Source organism: Zootoca vivipara, chromosome 9 (assembly GCF_965207765.1).
Source record: "Zootoca vivipara chromosome 9, rZooViv2.hap1.1, whole genome shotgun sequence".
NCBI classification, from domain to species: domain Eukaryota; kingdom Metazoa; phylum Chordata; class Lepidosauria; order Squamata; family Lacertidae; genus Zootoca; species Zootoca vivipara.
The window spans coordinates 2000418-2023120 of NC_142592.1; the positions used below are offsets into that span (position 1 = coordinate 2000418).

Below are 22703 nucleotides of genomic sequence, written 5' to 3' on the forward strand. Positions count from 1 at the left end.
GAACTACCTGTAATACAACGTCTATTGAAAAGCAGCACATGTATCAAGTGACTCACTATGATCAATTAGGAGCAGCAACAACCAACAAAATAGGAATCGTAGCCAGATCAAACCATATATTATTGCATATAAAAGGTATGACACCCATATCGCGTTATTGGCTGAGGGACCCGGCATACAGCTTCCAGGTCATGTGGCCAGCATGACAAAGACGCTTCTGGCGAACCAGAGCAGCGCACGGAAGCGCCATTTACCTTCCCGCCGGAACGGTACCTATTACGTGAGTCTTTAAAACAGCAGAGAAGAGCCATAACTCACCACCTCACCTATAAGCTTGTTTTCCTTCACAAAGCATCTGAATTCTGCCCCAGGAATCAATTCACACCATTTTCGGAGTACAAGCTATAGCAGAAAAACAAAATCATAAAAAAATCTTGATAACTATCAATTAGCAAAAAAGCACACTCTCAATGTCAGTAATTAAGAAATTTTAGTCACTGGAAGCAAGAAGACTGTCTTTGTATGCACAATTATCTCTGCAAACAAGCCAAGTAGTTGAAATGCTGCTCAAGTGAGAATTTTGTCACATTTCTTTGTATGTGAGAATCACTTAACTAATACTGTATGCAAATATTTCTTTGGCCTCCATTAAGAAGGTAAGGTTTGACTTGCAGGGACCAGCCAAAGGTCCATCTAATTCAACATTCAGTGGTCAATAACAGCCAGCCAGATAATGCTGGAAGTTCACAAACAAGGCCCAAAGGTGATACCCCAATTGCTCCCAGCAGCTGCTTTTCTGATGAATAGCAAGGCCAACATAAATGAGCATTTTTGCAAGAGGCGTTTTCTGTACTCCCTCCCTGCCCCCCTCTAGGAACAAACATCTGCAAAAAACAACCCACAAACCCTTTATAAATAGTTCAAACTCTGCCAAAGCAACAGGAGTCAATTACCTAAACAGAAAGAATTCATTTGAGGTAAACACCAAGAAATTTGCACCGTCCGTTAATCTAATTAAAAGAGCCCTAGGTACATTGCTTTCTTTTTAACTAAGAGGGAAATGCTAACATGGAGGTAAAGCTTTTGCTCATGTTTGCATAACTAAAACATGGTTTAGGGCTATGTGGATTAACTCTCTCAGCAGAGTTTAGTGTCATTTTTACTAAGTATTTCAGGCTTAGTATTACACTCAGTGCAGGAATCCTGGTCCAAAACAAACTCTGGTAAGTTTCAAAGCAACTATTAAGCTGTCTTATTAAACTCTGTGTGTAAGAACACACACAACAGTCTAGAAAAACAGTTTTCGCTTACCTCATATTGCAAATTAGGATCAGGAGAATCATCATTACAATGGATAAATCTGGAAAAGGAAAGCAGGTGCACTAATTTGCTTTGAGAATAAGAACCACAAACATTTGAGGCAATTTACAGAGCTAAATCCATCTTGCTTTTAGCAGCATTATTTATATGTTTGTTTGTTTGTTTGTTTATTATACATTCCTCACAGAGGAGCCCAGGGTTGCATCGGGTACTTCCAGCCAAAAAATACAGAGTGGAATCCCCCTGAAACACCTAAATGTTGTATTGAAGGGTATGGAGGAATTGTTACACGGAAGAAATAAACACTATTAATAACCACACACACAAACTGGAACATGCTCAATTTAATTATATGCAGCTTTACATATACTGGGAGAGTCTGTCAGTTCACAAGCCCAGAACACAAAAGAGATGATTACACTCTGCAATTCTGTTAAACAGCACACTGTGTGTGTTTAATCCAAACACACAGGAGTTGTGGCTTTTAACAAGAGAGCCTGTTTCAAGGCATAATTATATCAGGCAGGTGCTTGAAAAGCTGAGGAATCAAGACATCCAGTAGAAAGCTACATTAATTTTACTCAGTCAGTTCCTATAGATGCCCAGCCCTTGTTCCCAGACACTGCCCATTCATATTTCACAAGCAGCAGCATCCCTTTAGTATTTTATGCCAAGTTGGGCACTTCAGAAGTTTGAAATAACTTAGAACTGTTCAACAAAGAGCAGTCGCAGAACAGAAGCAGAGATGTGCTGACAAGGATACTGAAAATTCACACAGGAAAGAAATACAGATCACTGCGAGAGTCACCAAATACCCATCCATTAAACACAGGAACTTTTCAAACATCTCTATGTTCCAGAGGACTAGGAAGTTGTGCTTTTAAAGTAACTGAAGTGACTCCAGGTCAAGTTATCTTGAGCCAGTCTTTATATTGTTCCTTCTATCTTTTTGAACAATCCTATTTTCTATTTCTTGTGGGTTCTCTACTTTCTTAATAATTATTCTTGAGAAAGCTGGTAATCTACTTAGGTCTCAATTCTGTTCCTACATCTGGCAAGTAGCAATTATCTCAGTGGGAACATAGGAAGTTCTGTGACTGCCAACAATTATGCATTTTCTTTGTATCTTTATGGTAATTGTAAATACTTCATTAAATCTGGTCAACTCTTAAAATAAATTACATGAGAAAAAAATTAGGGCGGAATCCAACATTGTGTGATTATAGACTTCCATCCATGCACATTAGAAGCCTGTTCTGCAAACACATGGAAAGCTTGGGATGCAACCCTTAAATGCCAGTTCTAAGTATTAGTGAACAGCACAGACTGATGATATACACAGAATACTAGTTTAGTGCAGAACATGGATTGGGGTCTTGGGATAGCTACAAGCTATAGATGCCTCTGCTAACATGTAGAAAATAAAACAACTCCATCTCAAACTCTTTTTTTCATTGACAATACTATGTTTGAAAAATATCAGCATAATCATCACTTCTCTGTTCTGCAAATAGAATCATAGAATCTTAGAGTTGGAAGGGATCCTGAGGGCCTCCTAGTCCGCCCCCCCCCCCACCATGCAGGAACTTCAACTAAAGCAGGGGTCGGCAAGGCTTACCAGGCATGGGCTGGATCACATCCTCCACGGGCCAGGCTGACGCAGCGCGACACCGGAAATCGTGTCCGAGCATGCCCTGATGCCAGAAATCGCATCCTGCGCAGAAGCAATTCCCGGCGTCTTGGCATGCGCAGAAGCAATTTCCGGAGCCGCGGAAGAGAGTCCATGCGCTGCACTGCGCCGGTTTAGCGCAACACCCGGGGACTTGCCAAGTGGGAAGCTCGGTTTGGGGGCAGCTCATGGGCCAGTTAAGCGACCCTCATGGGCTGCTTCCGCCCCATGGGCCTTCAAACTTCAAGAAAGAAGATTCCACCTAAACATTAGGAAGAACTTCCTGACAGTAAGAGCTGTTCGGCAGTGGAATTTGCTACCAAGGAGTGTGGTGGAGTCTCCGTCTTTGGAGGTCTTTAAGCAGAGGCTTGACAGCCATATGTCAAGAATGCTTTGATGGTGTTTCCTGCTTGGCAGGGGGTTGGACTGGATGGCCCTTGTGGTCTCTTCCAACTCTATGATTCTATGATTCTAGGTTGCCGACCTCTGAACTAAAGCATCCAACACAGATTGTCAGCCAACCTCTGCTCCAAAACCTCCACTGAAGACATAAATAAATTTGGGGTCTCAAGTGGCTGGCCTCCCATCCAGACACCGGGTACCTGGCTGAGATCCGCACAGCATCATCAAGGTTGCTGCATTATATGCTTCCAGACACCCTGGGAATAGCAAAAAAAATGGTAACCCCCCCAAAAAAAATCCAAAGATGATGAAACTAAATTTGAATCACCCACCATAAGCTGTTCTCCAAGGAAAACAAAGTTTGTCAAATCTGCTGAAATCCTCAGAACATTAGGACAAACAATGTTCTGTTTCAGCTAAACATTGCCCCCTTTTGGATGTTTAGCAGATGTGCAGTCCATCCATACCCAGCTTTAGTATGTCTGCTGGGCACCCCAAAACCCCTCCAGGCAAAACAAGCTACAGAGAAACCTACTGGGAAATACTTTTTCTCTTCACAGTTGAATGCAAGTTCCCTCAGTTATCCAAGATGCTAATTCTCAGAACAGTTCTGGATTGTTTGAACCAATGTCTTTGTCAAAGCAAACTCTGAGCCTCTTAATACGAAAGTTTTGTTTGTTTGTTTGTTTGTTTATAAGTTACCTGGGAAACATTTAAAACGGTTTGAGGATGGTCAACCATCAGAACTTTTTTCTGAGCAGAGGATAGCCAGAGGTTGAAAACAATGTTAGTTTATCTCACTCAATTATGAATACAGTATTGAACAGGCTGCTCACCTCTCCCAAGTGAAACAAGACCCTCATCTAGTGAAGAGCAGGCTGTGGACCCTGAGAGAAACAAGGACTGGCGTGTCACACCTGAACCCCAAACCAGCATCTCAGACCAACTGCTTTAAGCTCTTGCATTCCCCTATGAATCCTTGCCTGTGGGATCAACAGAGGCCTAAATACAGGGCCTGGGAGCTGAAGGCCAAGCTCTTCACAAGCTCTTCTGGTGGAAAAGGAACGCATTGCCCAGCAAAGGCTGTTTACGCACACCATGTGGCCAGAAGTCAACAGTTCAGAGTTTGTGTGGGGATGAACACCTGCAGAAGCAGAGGTGATGCAAGGAGACAAATTATACAGAACGTGACAACCGGTAACATTAGCAGGGGGCCATGGATACGACCATGAAGGGCTCACAGAACGTATAGTGGTCCCTCGGGTTGCAGACGCTTCAGGTTACAGACTCCACTAACCCAGAAATAGTACCTCGGGTTAAGAACTTTGCTTCAGGATGAGAACAGAAATCGCCCGGTGGTGGCAGCAGGAGGCCCCTTTAGCTAAAGTGGTGCCTCAGGTTAAGAACAGTTTCAGGATAAGAACAGACCTCCAGAACGAATTAAGTTCTTAACCAGAGGTACCACTGTAGTAGCTTCACTTCCTCATGCGTCAGTTCTAGCACACACTCATTAGGTCTGCCTGTTCTATCAACGAAGCCTCACCCTGGGCCTGTCAAAAGGTCAGAAGGGCTGGCCATACCCTTCACCTGAAATGTCCAGACAGAGTGAGACATTGTTGTTTAGCAATGATGCCCTGTTGTTGCTGGAGCCTGGATGGCAAAGTTATTGTACCAAGACCTTGTGGAATGTGCACTTGCATTAGGATAAAGCCGAGCTGTATCCTTTCCCCTTTTGTGGTCTGGATTTCAGTTCCAGGTAGCATGGTCTGTATCCATATATGATCTATAAATGATGTAAAATGTCCATGTTTGTGTGTCTCCACTTTTCTCCGAAACTGCTTGACTGATTGCGTTGAAATTTGGACACAACATCACATGCGAATACGCGAGTGTTTGCATATACTTTGCGTAGACAGATGTCACACCTGTGGCAGCTAAAACTCTGTTTTTTGGAAACACAACTCAACACAGTGCCATCTATTGGGCATTGACGTAACAGACGCTATACTACTTGTATCAGACAGCGGAGGCTGCTGGGAGCGACTATCCGGCAGCTCCTTCTCTGAGGGCGGGGGTAACACAACATGCTGTAACCCCCACCACAGCGACTCCTGCTCCACGGGCGACGGCCGGATCCTGCCCCTTGGCCCACCGGGACCATGACATATGCAAGGGGGGGAGAGGGACCGCCAACGGAGAGTGGGCAGCTCCTGTTCCGAGGCCGACGCCCAAATCCCACCCCTTCGACCGCTGAGCCACGCCGGGAACATGAGCTATACGGGGGGAGGGAACAGCGATGGAGAGTACATGAGACCCATGGCTTTCGGGGACCCTCAATGGGTTGGGACTGGGTGGGGGGATTTACAAGAACGCCCTTGGGGGACTGTGAAACAGGGGCCAGGGGGGCCTTCTCTACTTTCACTACAAACCTCCTATATGTGTCTTATGTACAAATGAAACACATGGGATGGAGGGTGATGTCACGTGGCAGGAATATGACGTCATACGCCAGGGGCAACAGAGGGAGGGGTGTCGTTATGGCATGTGCCTGTCCTGGGAAACGGGGGCCCTGACGGAGCCACAGGAATGTGTGGCCGGGTACAGCTACTAACCTTTATAATTACCTGTGTCTGTGTATAGAAGAGAGGCATCTGGTCAGAGCATGGCTTCACTGTTTTGCACTGCACTTGGAGTTGGGCTTCTAAGTAAGTAAAGGCTCAACTGATACTCGCCACGGACACTTTAGCTGAGATTCCTGCATTGCAGGGGGTTGCACTAGATGATCCTTGGGGTCCCTTCCAACTTTACAATTCTATGGGTGGGATCATAGAATCATAGAGATGGAAGAGACCACAAGGGCCATCCAGTCCAACCCCCTGTCAAGCGGGAAACACCACCAAAGCATTCTTGACATATGCCTGTTAAGCGTCTGCTTAAAGACCTCCAAAGAAGGAGACTCCACCACACTCCTTGGTAGCAAATTCCACTGCCGAACAGCTGTGTATCTGTGTATCTAACAGACTCAGGAATATGTACCCTTAAGACCAGACAATATAGCTCAGTAACAATGGCAGAAGATTCTGTCTTCCCTTATTTCTAGTCCAATAATTCTCAGAAAATGCTAACTTCTTTTTTTTTTAAAGCCCTTGTCATTTATTATGCAGGGTAGGAGTATAACATAATCATCATACATTTTCCATTAGTATTATGTTTCTTTGGAACAGTTAAATTATAGAACTTTCTCCATGTCACTAAACAGAGACTAAGTGCTGCTTAAAAAGAGATAAATAAATAAATAAAATAAAATGAATCTATAAGCCAATTCAAATTAACAGGATATATAAATGTACCCAATTTCCACTTGTTCAGCATTTTCCTTCCGAACAACAGTAACATTTCTCATTTTCTCTTGCCAGGGGTGTTGAAGCTTAATCAATATCTTAATTAATGAAGAAAAGTCTTGTGGTTCAGCAGGGCTGTTAACTTAAGATCCTGACTAGGTATATTCATGCGAATTTGGAAATGTCATGAAAAAAGAAAATTAAATAAAAATCCCTATGAATTATTTAAATGGCTTATATTTTCATAACTGAAAGGGTAAAGTCTGCAGATTGCAGTAGAAATACTCATTCTTAAGTGCAGCAATCCCTCTATCATCCTACATTCTGTCTCTTAATAGTGCCCTTTATGGAGGACTATGATTGGCATGACCCTGACACAGAGAATAGCATTCAGGGCTGTGTACAAGGCTGCTGTTCCACTCCCATCGCCAACTTCTGCTTGTGCAGCATAACGTTTCCCTCCCCTCCCCATACCCTCAACTCCTCAACAACAACACACCTTCAAAACTGCTCCAGAGCAGATTTTGGGAGCAGGCAGAGATAATGGGAAGTCCTACAGAGCAAGTGCAACTTGGTTCATGCAGCACTGGATTCAACCTTCAGCTAAGAACTATGTGCAGCAGATTTCAGAAAAAAATCTAAAAGTCGAGAACTGTGCTGACTCCCCTAATCTGAAGGTCTGGAGCACTTACTGTGCAAGCCTTTTCTGGATAGGACAGAGGAATTTCTGTTCTACATTTGAGTAAATTCAGGCTGTTATTCTATCCACACTTACCTGAGAGCAAGTCCCACTGAATCTGATGGCACTCTTTAAGCTCCCACAGTCCAACATTCCATCCCATATGGACTTTTGCTTGCTCAGCCCTGGAGCACTCTCTTCTCTTATGAGCTCAATATCACATCCCAAGTTTTGATTCTTTGACATAAGGATGTTTTAATTTCAGCACATTTGCTGAGAGGTAGTTTAACTATTCATGTCCACATCTTGAAAGAGAGACACGTGTTTATCCTGTTTTTCAATCCTAATGAGCCCTGCGTGAACATTATGCCCAATCAAAATAAAAAAATTCCTTCAGTAGCACCTTAAAGACCAACTAAGTTTTTATTTTGGTATGAGCTTTCGTGTGCATGCACACTTCATCAGATACACTGAAACAGCTCCTACCAAAATAAAAACTTAGTTGGTCTTTAAGGTGCTACTGAAGGAATTTTTTTATTTTGTTTTGACTCAGACCAACACGGCTACCTACCTGTAACTAGAATTATGCCCAATATCCGCCTATATGGGAGGCAACACCCCAGACCTTCTCAAGTTGCATGGTTTGAATGCAAGTAGAACCCCATGAATAGTCGAGGACCCTGATAAATGCAGGGCTGTTTTGCATAAAGCCATAGCTAAAATAAACTGTATTTTAATGTGAACAAATGGCATGCTGGGGTACACTGTTCACTGACCAACTTATCCAAGCACATTGGCTAACTCTAGCATAGGGCTAGTGAATAATCTGACAAAGCATCTCTGCTCATGCACAAGAACAAATTGAACTATAATCTCAGCCAAAGATCCAAGATTTCAGAACTGGCAACAGTTGAGGTGGAGGTATCTGAAAACTCAGCAACACCACACCACACACTGAAACTCTACCTAATCATCTTTTTAAAACTTACGGTTGAGTGAAATCTCGAGTAATGAAGTCTGAACTCTTGAAAAGTAGGAAGATGTCACTGAGACATTTGCATTTCAGTGAACTATTCAGTGCTATCCAGTAAGCATCCTAAAAATTAAAAAACAAACTTTATTTTAAGCACATTGTAACCAAACCTTCCACAGTGGCATCAAAGCTAGTCTGGATAGAATACTGAATTCGGATGTGGGAAATCTGGATTCAGATCCTTCTTTGGCACTGAGGAATGCTAGCATGCCTTGGATAAGAGACCATTTTTTAGCCCAGAGTACTTCACTGCGTTTGTGAAGATTAAAACATGATCACTCCATGTGCTCCACCCTAAGCTTCTTCAGTAAAGGACAGGATTCAAATGCGATACATAAACATCAGCAGAAAATGCTGCATGAGAGACCATTTTATTACGTACTCTGGCCATCCTCCCTGTCCCAAGCTGCTCTTAAGCATTGCTATACTATCTCCACTAGCTCTTTTCAGTGCAATTATTTTTTTCACTTCCCAAATAGCTCAACGAAATAGTTATCCTTTCTTTTTTTAAAAAAAATCAATTAATCATCTGATTTAGGATTTAATTCATGTTCTCACCCTTGGAGCACTCCAGTTAAGCTTAGGAAAGACACTGCCTCCCAGTGAGCCAATTGCTTCTTCAACTTTAAGTGCAAACTCAGGGAATTCTGGTGCCTAGACGAACAACAACAAAATGAGACGCTTGTGAAAAACAAAATGTGTCCTGGGTCAAACAGATTTAGAGATGTTTGTGGGCTTTCTTGCATTTTTTATTTTCTTTCTCTTCATCAAATGGAATAAATTGTTTTGGGAATATGAAGATATTCATAGACGGTGATAAATGACTTACCATTGAAGTTGTCATGTTAAAGCCAGTATTTACAAATGTCATCCGCTGTTTAGTTTCAGAGCACAGGTTTGATAAACAATAAGATTTCAGAACTTTCCCCTTCCCTTCAGTTTTCATTGATCTAGATTCCCCCCAGCTCGTTGATTTTGAAATCATCTACAACCCAAACACTTCAGCATTTATTTATTATTATGCAGAATGTAGGAAGTAATAGGAATAACTGAATGCAGAATGCCCAGAATGGTCCCAGAATGCAGAATGTAGGAAGTAATAGTAATAATCGAAATCAAACTATTCATAGAACACAAAGAAAAAACACAAGAAATACAAGATAAACTAGAAGACTCCCAAATACCCTGGTTAGCACAACACCAACTACATGCCCTCTTAAACAATCCAGCAGTAAAATCAGCAGCAACCAGGCCCTGACAACCTTTGAAACCCTCCTCCTAATGACAAAGGGACACGGCAAAGGGGTGGTATTTGCAATATATAAAATACTACTCCAAAATCCCACAAGCCCCCTAGACACAATCAAAAGACAATGAGAAGAAGACATAGGCTACGAGATTAACCCCACTCAAAGGACCATAATGTGGTCCGAACCCCCCTTTAAATCCATATCAGCAAAAAGGAAAGAACTCACTCTGAAGCTCACAGGTGGTACCTAACACCAAGAAAACTAGCGCTAATACGCCCAGGAACCTCACCAAATTGCTGGAGAGGGTGCACCTCAACAGGCACATATTTCCACATGTGGTGGGAGTGCCCAAAAATCCAACTATTCTGGAAAACAACCATAAGAGAAATATGTAAAATAACCAAGCAAATAATAGAAATAACCCCAGAATTGGCCTTGCTAAACATCTTCCAAGACAATAATACCCACCAGCATCACAAAGAACTCATAAGCCACTTACTCTCGGCAACCAGAAACACCATAACCAGACACTGGAGAGACCTGTCAGAAGAAAACATGGACCAATGGTACCAAATAGTATGGGGAACAGCCTTACTAGAAAAATTAACCAATAAGCTGAAACTGACACGGGGACAAATAGAAGAAGACAGCTTCACCCCGATATGGCTCCCCTTTATCACATACACAGCCCAACAAGACAATGACAAAAATCCACCAACAGCATATGAATCAATATGGTTAACCTGACCCAAAACACTCATCCACCCCACTCACACACGAAACAAAGACCACCACAGCCAACCACAATGGAACAACCATATCCTAGGCCAACCCCAACATCTCTCACCACCAAAGGAACACAAGTGAACAGCAGAGAACCTACACAAGTGACACTGACAAAAAACCCCACACATATTAAGCAAAATAGAAACATAGTCACCCAACCCCACCCAACCCCCATCTACCTCTTTTCCCCTTTTCTTCCCAGTGTCTCAACAAATGGAACTGATTTGTAAAAATGTTATGAGAGACATTGCACATATCTTTGTAAACCAAGAAAACCTTTAATAATACTAAAAAAGAAAATACTGCTTGCATTACAGTTCATAGCTAAAGCAAAATAAGTGTGTGGGGGGGGGTAGGGAGTTGAACTGGAAAAGACACAAGATTGTGACTAGAATAAATTCATGGAGGTAAAGACTATCAATGGCTGCTAGTTTGGTTCTACCTACACAGTCAGAGGAAGCAATGCTTCTGAATCCTAGTTGCTGGAAACTACAGGAGGGGAGAGTTGCTCTTGTGCTCGGATCCTGCCTGCAGGTTTCCCACAGTCATCTGGTTGGCACCTGTGAGAACAGGATGCTGGACTAGCTGGGCCACTGGCCTGATCCAGCAGGCTCTTCTTAAGTTCTTATTTGGTCTGATTGTTAATGCAGAACTTGACCCCAAGTAGTTATTTTTCAAAAATATACTTTCAACCACTGTATGTAAGCAAAGTTATCATTATGCTTTAAATACAATGCTATTTAATTTGATTAATAAGGTTGTACACCCTTTATTTTTACAGTTTTGTTTAGTTTTAAATGGACTACCATGCAAGCCATTGCCTTTTCTGGGAACAAGTAGAGTTTAGTTCCAATTTCTAACCTAATGAAAAGAGTTCTGCTGCAACTCTGGTGAGATAAAAGTTAGTTCTAATGGCAAATACAATTAACCCTTCAGTATACATATTTTCCCAGCAGCTCAACTGTATCTGATTAGACAATGCCTGAATTAGTACAATACGCAGATTCATATCCCGCCTTTTTTCAGCAACAAAACCCAAGGCTGTGGTTTCCAAGTCATCATTCATCCAGGCACTAATCAGCACCAGAACTGCTTAAATTCAGGAAGGTGGTGGCCTCAAATGTCTTCGGACCATTCGCTGGGACAAAAAAAAATCAAAGAAAAAAAGGGCCTTACCGTAAGTGTTGTAGTATTCTCATCATCAGACCACTGAAGAAAGAAAAGAGTTTGAAATAAACAAATACAGAAATCTGGGCATGTTTTTGTATTATGTCCATTCAGATCATCGATGGGCAGAAGGGACCTTGGAGTCATTCAGTCTCACCTCCCTGTTCACTGCATTATGAGGGGGAATCAACCTCATCAAAGCTATCTATTTGGAAGATTCCTTTTCTCTTGCTGCTGCAGGCCTCACCGCTGTGAACTTTGGTGACAATGAATGAATGAATGAATGATAAGGACAACTAGTGGAGTGTGCCTGAGCAGCTCATAGCATAGTCTCTGAAAAATATGTTTGCAGCTATCCCAAAGCCATAGTAGCAAACTCCTAGGGGTTGAGGGGTCATTGCCCCCCCTAAAATATTTGAGCCCCCCCCCAGTTGATGGGACTTGTCATTCAAATGGTGTCCATGCACCACATCATGTGATGGATTATGCAGGGCAGGGCTTACTTGCCCACCACCCCAATATTTTATTCAAGTTGGCACCCCTACGTAAAACTATCCTACAGTGGATGGGAAAGACAGGTTTCCGCATAAAGATAGAAATAAGAATTTCATTTGCACTGCACAGCAAGTAAAAGCACAAAAAAGGGACTGGGTGTGTAGTGGGTGGGGAAGCAGGCTAGAGAATAAGATATTATTTGTTTTCCAATTCAATAGCCAACTTTTAAAATGTACAAGGGGAAACTTTGGCTTATAAGCTGGTAACGGTACCTGTGGGTGACACAGAGATATCAGTATACAGGGCTTGAGAATATCACAGTTTGTACAAACCTGTATTTCCTCTGCCTCTTCCCCATCATCATCATCTTGGGAACATGTTGGCGGATCTTCCCTAGAATAGAAGCAGGAAAACTGAAACCTATTAATTTCAAGTCACAAGGACACAGAACTTGAAATAGCCTAACAAGTTGATAAGGTTTTACTTCTGTAGAATGCACTAGCTTAAGGTGACTGGAGCTTTAGAAATGTATAATGCACAGGTATCAAACACAAGGCCCAGGGGCCAAATCCGGCCCGCCAGACCTTGTCATGTGGCCCGCCGAGCGCCCCAGCCAGCAGGACCCAGCAGTGGGACCTTGCTGCTGAAGCGCCACGCCAACAAAGCGGCGACAAACAGCTGGGGCCGGGGAAATGCTTTTTGCCCCTGGGTCCCTTCGCGCTCTTTTCTAGCACTGAATCAAGGCGGTGACCCCCCTTCCCTTTCTTTCTTCCGCTCTCTCGTTCTTATTCTTTCTTTCCCTCTCCTTCCTTCCTTCTTTATCTCTGTCTTCTCTCCCTCTTTCTTTTTCTTTCCTTCTTTATTCCTTCTTTCCTACTCTTCTTTCTCTCACCTCTTTCCTTCCTCTCTCCCTCCTGCTCCCTCTTTTCTTTCTTTCTTTCTTCCTTACTTCCTTCCTTCCTTCCGTCCTTCCCAACTTTCTTCCTCTCCCTCATTCTTATTCTTTCTTTCCCTCTACTTCCTTCCTTCTTTCTCCCTTTCCGTCTTCTCTCCCTCTTTCTTTTTCTTTCCTTCTTTATTCTCTTCCTTATTTCCTACTCTTCTTTCTCTCCCCTCTTTCCTTCCTTCCTTTATCTTTGGTTCGTATATGTGAAAACATGCTACTGAGGAAGAGCGGAGGACAAGTACAAGTAGATTCAGAGCTGATGAAGCGGCTGGGCCAAAGCCGAAAGGACGCTCAGTTGCGGATATGCCTGGAAGCGAAAGGAAAGTCCGATGCTGTAAAGAAAAATATTGCATAGGAACCTGGAATGTAAGAACCATGAATGGAGGTAAGCTGGATGTGGTCAAAAATGAGATGACAAGAATAAATATCGACATCCTGGGCATCAGTGAACTAAAATGGAAGGGAATGGGCGAATTCAGTTCGGGTGACTATCATATCTACTACTGTGGGCAAGAATTCTGTAGTAGAAATGGAGTGGCCCTCATAGTCAACAAAAGAGTGGCAAAAGCTGTAATGGGATGCAATCTCAAAAATGACAGAATGATCTCGATACGAATCCAAGGCAGACCTTTTAACATCACAGTAATCCAAGTTTATGCACCAACTACCGGAGCTGAAGAAAGTGTAATTGACCAATTCTATGAAGACCTACAACACCTTCTAGAAATGACACCAAAGAAGGATGTTCTTCTCATTACAGGGGATTGGAATGCTAAAGTAGGGAATCAAGAGATAAAAGGAACAACTGGCAAGTTTGGCCTTGGAGTTCAAAATGAAGCAGGGCAAAGGCTAATAGAGTTCTGTCAAGAGAACAAGCTGGTCATCACAAACACTCTCTTCCAACAACACAAGAGACGACTCTACACATGGATATCACCAAATGGGCAGCATCGAAATCAGATTGATTATATTCTCTGCAGCCAAAGATGGAGAAGCTCTATACAATCAGCAAAAACAAGACCTGGAGCTGACTGTAACTCAGATCATCAGCTTCTTATAGCAAAATTCCAGCTTAAACTGAAGAAAGTAGGAAAAACCACTGGGCCAGTAAGATACAATCTGAATCAAATCCCTTATGAATACACAGTGGAAGTGAGGAACAGGTTTAAGGATTTAGATTTGGTGGACAGAGTGCCTGAAGAACTATGGATGGAGGCTCGTAACATTATACAGGAGGCAGCAACGAAAACCATCCCAAGGAAAAGGAAATGCAAGAAAGCAAAATGGCTGTCCAACGAGGCCTTACAAATAGCGGAGGAGAGGAGGCAAGCAAAATGCAAGGGAGATAGGGAAAGATACAGGAAACTGAATGCAGATTTCCAAAAAACAGCAAGGAGAGACAAGAGGGTCTTCTTAAATGAGCAATGCAAAGAAATAGAGGAAAACAATAGAATGGGGAAAACCAGAGATCTGTTCAAGAAAATTGGAGATATGAAAGGAACATTTCGTACAAAGATTACCATAATCAAGGACAAAAGTGGTAAGGACCTAACAGAAGCAGAAGACATCAAGAAGAGGTGGCAAGAATACACAGAGGAATTATACCAGAAAGACATGGAGGTTTCGTACACCCCAGGTAGTGTGGTTGCTGACCTTGAGCCAGACATCTTGGAGAGTGAAGTCAAATGGGCCTTAGAAAGCACTGCTAATAACAAGGCCAGTGGAAGTGATGATATTCCAGCTGAACTATTTAAAATTTTAAAAGATGATGCTGTTAAGGTGCTACACCCAATATGCCAGCAAGTTTGGAAAACTCAGCAATGGCCAGAGGATTGGAGAAGATCAGTCTACATCCCAATTCCAAAGAAGGGCAGTGCCAAAGAATGCTCCAACTACCGCACAATTGCGCTCATTTCACACGCTAGCAAGGTTATGCTTAAAATTCTACAAGGCAGGCTTAGGCAGTATGTGGACCGAGAACTCCCAGAAGTGCAAGCTGGATTTCGAAAGGGCAGAGGAACCAGAGACCAAATAGCAAACATGCGCTGGATTATGGAGAAAGCTAGAGAGTTCCAGAAAAACGTCTACTTCTGCTTCATTGACTATGCAAAAGCCTTTGACTGTGTCGACCACAGCAAACTATGGCAAGTTCTTAAAGAAATGGGAGTGCCTGATCACCTCATCTGTCTCCTGAGAAATCTCTATGTGGGACAAGAAGCTACAGTTAGAACTGGATATGGAACAACTGAGTGGTTCAAAATTGGGAAAGGAGTACGACAAGGTTGTATATTGTCTCCCTGCTTATTTAACTTATATGCAGAATTCATCATGCGAAAGGCTGGACTAGATGAATCCCAAGCCGGAATTAAGATTGCCGGAAGAAATATCAACAACCTCAGATATGCAGATGACACAACCTTGATGGCAGAAAGCGAGGAGGAATTAAAGAACCTTTTAATGAGGGTGAAAGAGGAGAGCGCAAAATATGGTCTGAAGCTCAACATCAAAAAAACCAAGATCATGGCCACTGGTCCCATCACCTCCTGGCAAATAGAAGGGGAAGAAATGGAGGCAGTGAGAGATTTTACCTTCTTGGGCTCCTTGATCACTGCAGATGGTGACAGCAGTCACGAAATTAAAAGACGCCTGCTTCTTGGGAGAAAAGCAATGACAAACCTAGACAGCATCTTAAAAAGCAGAGACATCACCTTGCCGACAAAGGTCCGTATAGTTAAAGCTATGGCTTTCCCAGTAGTGATGTATGGAAGTGAGAGCTGGACCATAAAGAAGGCTGATCGCCGAAGAATTGATGCTTTTGAATTATGGTGCTGGAGGAGACTCTTGAGAGTCCCATGGACTGCAAGAAGATCAAACCTATCCATTCTTAAGGAAATCAGCCCTGAGTGCTCCCTGGAAGGACAGATCGTGAAGCTGAGGCTCCAATACTTTGGCCACCTCATGAGAAGAGAAGTCTCCCTGGAAAAGACCCTGATGTTGGGAAAGATTGAGGGCACTAGGAGAAGGGGACGTCAGAGGACAAGGTGGTTGGACAGTGTTCTCGAAGCTACGAACATGAGTTTGACCAAACTGCAGGAGGCAGTGCAAGACAGGAGTGCCTGGCGTGCTATGGTCCATGGGGTCACAAAGAGTCGGACACGACTAAACGACTAAACAACAACAACATGTGAAAAACGTCAATTTGCTGCATTGCTTGTATGGATAGAAAGGGTTGCAAATCAGGAACACTATATAAGAGAACGAAGACACTTTTTAGATAACCACTACCATCACCCTTAAAAGTTGTCCCATAATGCATTCACTCCTTTGACTTGTAATGCCTTTTCAGATTTAGATAGGATACTTTCATTCACAGACCTTGCAGGCAACAAAAAAGGTCAAGCATCCCTCAGACCCAATACACACACCAGTAACTTTTTAAAACTTTGGTCTCAATAAACGTATTGAGGTCACATCTATGGTTTCTAATTGCATGCTGTAGACACACTTGCAGCCAGAGCTAAAGACTACTTTGAGAGCCATTATTCTACCTTTGTTTTTACACTAGATTAAACATATGACTCCCCTGCTCAGCGCCTGAAGGCCCCAGTCCTGCCACTCACCACCTGGCCTTGGCGGGGCCTGAGGCCTATAAGAACTGCTGCTGCTACCAGCCAGGAGGACTCCCCTGCTCAGCGCCTGAAGGCCCCAGTCCTGCCACTCACCACCTGGCCCAGGGCGGGGCCTGATGGGCTTTATAAAGGACTGTTGCCGCCGCTGCTGCTGGGCAGAGAGGGCTCCATTTTGTTTTGTTTTGTTTAAATTCCTGTTATTTTTTACCTATGTTATTTAAACTGTATTAAGGATGTATTCTTAGTTTTAGATACTGATTTATGTCGAAATTGTTTTCTATTCGGTTGTGTATTTTTTGATGTGGTTTATGTATTGTTTGTGACTTTTGTAATTGTGCTATTGCTGTATTGTTGTGATATTCGACTGGAAGCCGCCCAGAGTGGCTGGGGAGACTCAGCCAGATGGGCGGGGTACAAATAAAAAATTATTATTATTATTATTATTATTATTATTATTATTATTATTATTATTTACTCTGACTTTAAAGCCATGCCCACCACACAAGACAGGAGAGAGAAAAATAACTGCGGACATTTCTTTGGAGTGTTAGTGAAAGGCCAGAGCAATAATTTATATTTATCTTTAAAATATTGTACAAATAATCTCTTACCTTCCTGAAACCACCAAGGTTCCGTCATCCAGCAAATAATCTTTTACATTCTGAGGCAGTGGCAGTATGATACTGAATTGATTAAAAAAACCTAATTTAGGACAACATGAAAAACTGAAGACATAAAACATACCAGTTATCTATGTTCCATATAGATGTTGTCACTAAAGTGATTTAATAATATTAACCATATTATCTTAATACACACACTTTTTTAAAAGAAAGAAAATCTCTTTTTCATCCAACAATAAAAAAATAAAAGTGAGAGAAGTGAGGGAGGGGGAAATGTACAAAGATTTTATTAAAGAAGCAAAACTCATATAAACTCATTACAATAGTATTTTGTCTTTAAACTTGAAGAACACTGTCTCAAATATTTTGGTTTTTATGTCACTAGTTCCCAGTCCCATGAGCCACTGAACTTGGTAACTCCTAACAGGCTGACAATACAGCCATTTGCTATTTGTGGTCAAGGAGATTCACCAATATATTTGTTGTCCCAGTGAACAGCTTTTACTTTCTGCAATACATTTGTATGGACAAACAACGTGATATGGGAGATCACAAGCTGAGGCCAGCAATTTCCACAGTCACTAATGAGTGGCAGTCCACCCACCCCCTTTCAAATCTGCACTGTGAATTTGGAATGAGAAAATATTCATAGGAAATGCATTAACAGAAAACAAAACCCTAATTAACAGGTCTTTATTTGTGTGGGAGCCTTGAGGTGGGGCCATCACTTCTACCTATGTGGAGGCTGACATTAAGAAATGCATATTGTTTTTCTAAGTACTGGTCACAGATATCATTTGAATGACTAGACAGAGGATGGAGAAGTTGAATACCTCTTCTTCATTCCTAGGCATTCAAGAAAGCCCTTGCCTCAAAGGATTCTCGCTCACCTGCGGATGGTCTGACTCTTGAAATGAGGGTACCAGAATGAAAACTGACAGTTCAGCACTTGCTCCTTCTTCATCCCTTTGCCTGGACGCTCCTTTGTTGAGTGCAAGGCTGGTTTGAGATCTAAAAGAAAGGAAAGAAGGTACCATAATTCCCAAAGCTACAGCAAAGCACCCTCACAAAGCCAAGAAATCATCCTCTCGCCATCTGCACCTCCCCCCCCCATTTAAAAAGGTTAATCACCATTTTCATAATGAGAGCTATTGAAAGCATTATGTATTTTATTCTGCTTGGTGGCCAGATGCCAGTGATAAAACACAGTCCTGCCCTCAGGCCTACAGTCTAAAAGGCATAACACGAAATGAAAACTATCTGGAAGGAGAAATGAAATTTGAGAAACTAATTCTTAATTAGTTCATAATTCTTCCAGTGAACAGATGGAACAGAACTATTACGAGGAGAGAAGCAGCTAGCACTAGACCACTAAAAGCAACGGAAACTGACCCCCACGTTCAGTGGCAAATAAATACTACCCAAAGCCCACTTCGTCAGACGCACTTACGTCATTAGCATGTTAAAATATTTACAAACAAGTTAAACACGAAGCATGAAGTCAATACTAATTTACTGGTAATTTCTACCGTTACTATCGTTTTGCATCCTTTCTGGCAGCCGAACCCACCTGCCGCCCGGGCTTTATCCCCTTTCGCCTCCTCCAGAGCCTCGCTCCATCTTCCTGACCTCCGTACAGGCTGACAAGCCAATCAACAGGTGGGGCGGGACTCCAAACCTTACTCCGATTGGGCCACTACCATACAAGCGTGTCGGTGGCTCAATGAAAGGCAGCTTGGCTGGCAACGCCCGCCCGCTTGCCTTCAGCCTAGGCAAGAGAGGGAACCAATCGTCACAAAGCTGGTCAATAAAGGCGACTCTGGTTGGCTAGCTGTTTGGCAAATATGATCGCTGATCCAATGAATGTCAGGTATTGGAAGTGGCCGGGGGAGGAGGAAACTGCGTTCCCTGGTTACTAGGTAACAGAGATCTACAGAGTATAGATTTGCAATAGTTCTTGCTTTCATTATACACCCCGCTTCTCCTCTTACCAGGTTGGAAGGAAAGAGCTGCATTTAGAAAGCAGTAGAGAAATTAAGAATTTAAGCAACCCCTGATGGCTCAGTTGGTAGAGCATGAGACTCTTAATCTCAGGGTTGTGGGTTTGAGCCCCATGTTGGGCAAAAGATTCCTGCATTGCAGGGGGTTGGACTAGATGATCCTCGTGGTCCCTTCCAACTGTATGATTCTCTGTCCCCAAACCGCACCCGCGTGGGACACGAAGTGTGGGCAGACCTAGCCCACCCATGAGGCAAGGCGGGCAGCTGCAAGAGCCACGGGGGCAGCAGACCTGGCCTCCGAGGAACACGACGCCGGCTGCCGCTGCTGCAGGGCCACAACTCCTTGGAGACTGGCTCCTCCTCCTCCTCCTCCGAAGAGCCTCCCCAATACTGCCTCCGTGGCGGAACAATACTGCCCCTTGGGGAACAGGAGCCACTGCTGGTCTCTTCCCACCAAGGGAGCAAATGTCAGGGGCTTCTCTCTGGGGTCTCTAGGGCTCCGCACCTGCCTGGTGGGATTCAGAGTGGACCTCTGTCAACCATTGAGTAAGGTTATAATATAATAATAAAAAATTATTACTTCTACCCAGCCACTCTGGGCAGCTCCTAACAGAATATTAAAAACATGAGAAAACATAAAGGTAAAGGTAAAGGGACCCCTGACCATTAGGTCCAGTCGTGACCGACTCTGGGGTTGCGGCGCTCATCTCGCATTATTGGCCGAGGGAGCCGGCGTTTGTCCGAAGACAGCTTCCAGGTCATGTGGCCAGCATGACAAAGCTGCTTCTGGCGAACCAGAGCAGCACATGGAAACGCCGTTTACCTTCCCGCTGTAGCGGTTCCTATTTATCTACTTGCATTTTGACGTGCTTTCGAACTGCTAGGTTGGCAGGAGCTGGGACCAAGCAATGGGAGCTCACCCCATCACAGGGATTCGAACCGCCGACCTTCTGATCAGCAAGCCCTAGGCTCAGTGGTTTAACCACAGCGCCACCTGGGTCCCTTTCTTATGAGAAAACATAAGAAATTTAAAACTTCCCTATGTGGTAGTGGCCCAAAGGGCCTTAATGAATGTGATGATGTGAACCCCTATAAATCCTTGAATATGCTTCTAATAGAGAAGTTATGGTAACCTGTTGCTTTAAGAAACTGATGATTTGGCAAGATGCCTTCCCCCCTTGGACAGAAGGACAGCTAATACGCAAATCACAAAGATACAGCTCATAAGCTAGAACATAAGTTGATACATGGTACTGTAACACAGGTTCCCAACATGCATACTAATCACAATGTAACAGATCAAGGTGGGAGTCAAAGTTGAGTTGGCAATGCCTATCACGCATGCGTATTAAACATGAAATGAGGTAATGATGAACATGATTGTGGTTAAAATTGAAATATTAAACATGCCTATCACAATTTCAATCTGTTACCTCCGAGGATGGGGACAGGCTCCTTGGTTTTACTCGTCCAAGGAGCCTGTCCCCATCCTCGGAGGTAACAGATTGAAATTGACCCTTGACTAGACAGGACTCTAGACATGGCCCCACTCCCATGGTGGAGTCTACCTCTTTCCGAATCCAACTGACTTTATATGGGGGGGAAACTTTGCAAAATCGTTGCAGGAGATCTTGGGGTCTTTACAAGGCCCCGATGGCAAAGGTGGTTCCGTTAAATTGTGAGCCACCTGAAAGAGTCTCCTGCTGCTGTTTTCTGCTGATGCAAGAGAGGTGGTGAAGAAGGTCCTCTTTGCCATTGCTATCACCACTTGGTAGGCTCGACGTTGAGCTCAAACCTGTGTCAGAATGAGTTTTACACCACCGGCGCTCTAGTCGTCTCAGCGATTGTTCATCGCCCACATCCCTGGAGAAAACCATGGGGCTGTCTGAGCTCAGAGAGGGCGCATCGGAGCCAGATAGTTGATAACCCTGGTTAATTCCGCATTCCAGCAGGCCACCAGGGAATCAGCTGAAAGGCCGTCAACATGATGGTTGATTTGACCCTCCCCACATTGTTCCTGATGTAGATCTACACTCCATTCTTCTTCCCTGGTGGGGGAAGACACCATTTTGTGGTTCACCTCAGGTGCCAAAATATCCTTAGTCAGTTGCGGATGTGGGGCAGTTACAGACCCAGATGTAAGATTTAGGACAGACTAAAGGAAGTACTTTCCCCCCACAGCACATAGTCAATCTAGTGTTATGAATTCAAAGACATCCTACATTCTGGATCAAGCTAGTGACAGGATTTAATTAAGGTGTAGAGTATTAAAGCTATGCTAGACCCATATGTGAATTTGAGCTGTGTATTGGACACTTTTAACCCTCAGGAATCAGCTTGTGTCAAAAGCGGATGGCGCTGTGGGTTAAAGCACAGAGACTAGGGCTTGCTGATCAGAAGGTCGGCGGTTCAAATTCCTGCAATGGGGTGAGTTCCCGTTGCTCAGTCTCAGCTGCTGCCAACCTAGCAGTTCGAAAGCATGTCAAAGTGCAAGTAGATAAATAGGTACTGCTCCAGCGGGAAGGTAAATGGCATTTCCGTGTGCTGCTCTGGTTTGCCAGAAGCGGCTTTGTCATGCTGGCCACATGACCTGGAAGCTGTACGCCGGCTCCCTCGGCCAATAACGCGAGATGAGTGCCGCAACCCCAGAGTCGGTCACAACTGGACCTAATGGTCAGGGGTCCCTTACCTTTACCTAGCCTCCTGCGTGAGCCAGTAGCCTCTGGGTATTGAATGATTAGGACAACAAAAGATCAACAGCAAATCTCATTTGCAAATGAGTGGTCCCCCTCTCTCCCTCAACTGATAGTTTAAAAGACAATTCCAGTGTTATAGGTTAGGCCAGGCTTTTAAGGATTGGAGTTAGGAGTTATGCATGGAGATCCTGCATTGGCCTGAATATACCATACGTTGCACCCGCAAATAAGCTGCACCTTTAAAATTCAAGGGGGAAAATACAATACCTGGATTTAAACCACTCCCTTGGCCACAGCTGATGATTATTTGGCGCCCTGATGCTTAAACCAATCAATGAGTTGGGGGGTGGCACTGGCGCTCGGCGTCTCGCTCCCCATGCTGGCACCAATGCTTGGTTCCGAGTGCACTGTGTGCCCACTTCCCAGCACTACTGCCCTGAATGAGGGACGGGGGTGCCTGGTGCCGGTGCTTGGCACCCTGCTCCCCAAGCAAGCACTGGTGTTGGACCCCTGCAACAGTCTCCCTGATGCTACCGCAATGAAGGGGGGGTGGCCATTGCTGGCACTCAACACCCTGCGCCCTGCCAACGCAGGTCAACAGCCTTCCAGCAAACCATCCAGGGGGGCAGGGAGTAAGCGGCCATAAAGCGATAGGGATGAAAGAAAC

At 43.8% G+C, this 22703-nt stretch overlaps 1 protein-coding gene across 6 annotated transcripts in view; it reads right to left on the minus strand.

The window, feature by feature from the left end:
- Nucleotides 1-18966, minus strand: part of CDC123 (cell division cycle 123) — a 40718-nt gene extending 21752 nt beyond the window's left edge. For 2 of the 6 annotated variants that reach the window (XM_088676962.1, XM_035128026.3), the window contains exons 1-9: nucleotides 18911-18966; nucleotides 18231-18351; nucleotides 17329-17400; nucleotides 12475-12535; nucleotides 11657-11689; nucleotides 9003-9098; nucleotides 8401-8507; nucleotides 1312-1360; nucleotides 327-402 (exon numbers count right to left, since the gene is read on the minus strand). In XM_088676962.1, the coding sequence (XP_088533088.1) occupies nucleotides 327-402; nucleotides 1312-1360; nucleotides 8401-8507; nucleotides 9003-9098; nucleotides 11657-11689; nucleotides 12475-12535; nucleotides 17329-17400; nucleotides 18231-18304 (568 nt within the window). In that variant the 5' untranslated portion in view covers nucleotides 18305-18351; nucleotides 18911-18966. Of the gene's footprint in view, nucleotides 1-326; nucleotides 403-1311; nucleotides 1361-8400; nucleotides 8508-9002; nucleotides 9099-11656; nucleotides 11690-12474; nucleotides 12536-17328; nucleotides 17401-18230; nucleotides 18352-18790 lie in introns of all 6 variants that reach the window. The other 4 variants (XM_035128029.3, XM_035128025.3, XM_088676963.1 and 1 more) reach the window with 2 other exon arrangements.
- Between the last annotated feature and the right edge of the window lie 3737 nt (nucleotides 18967-22703).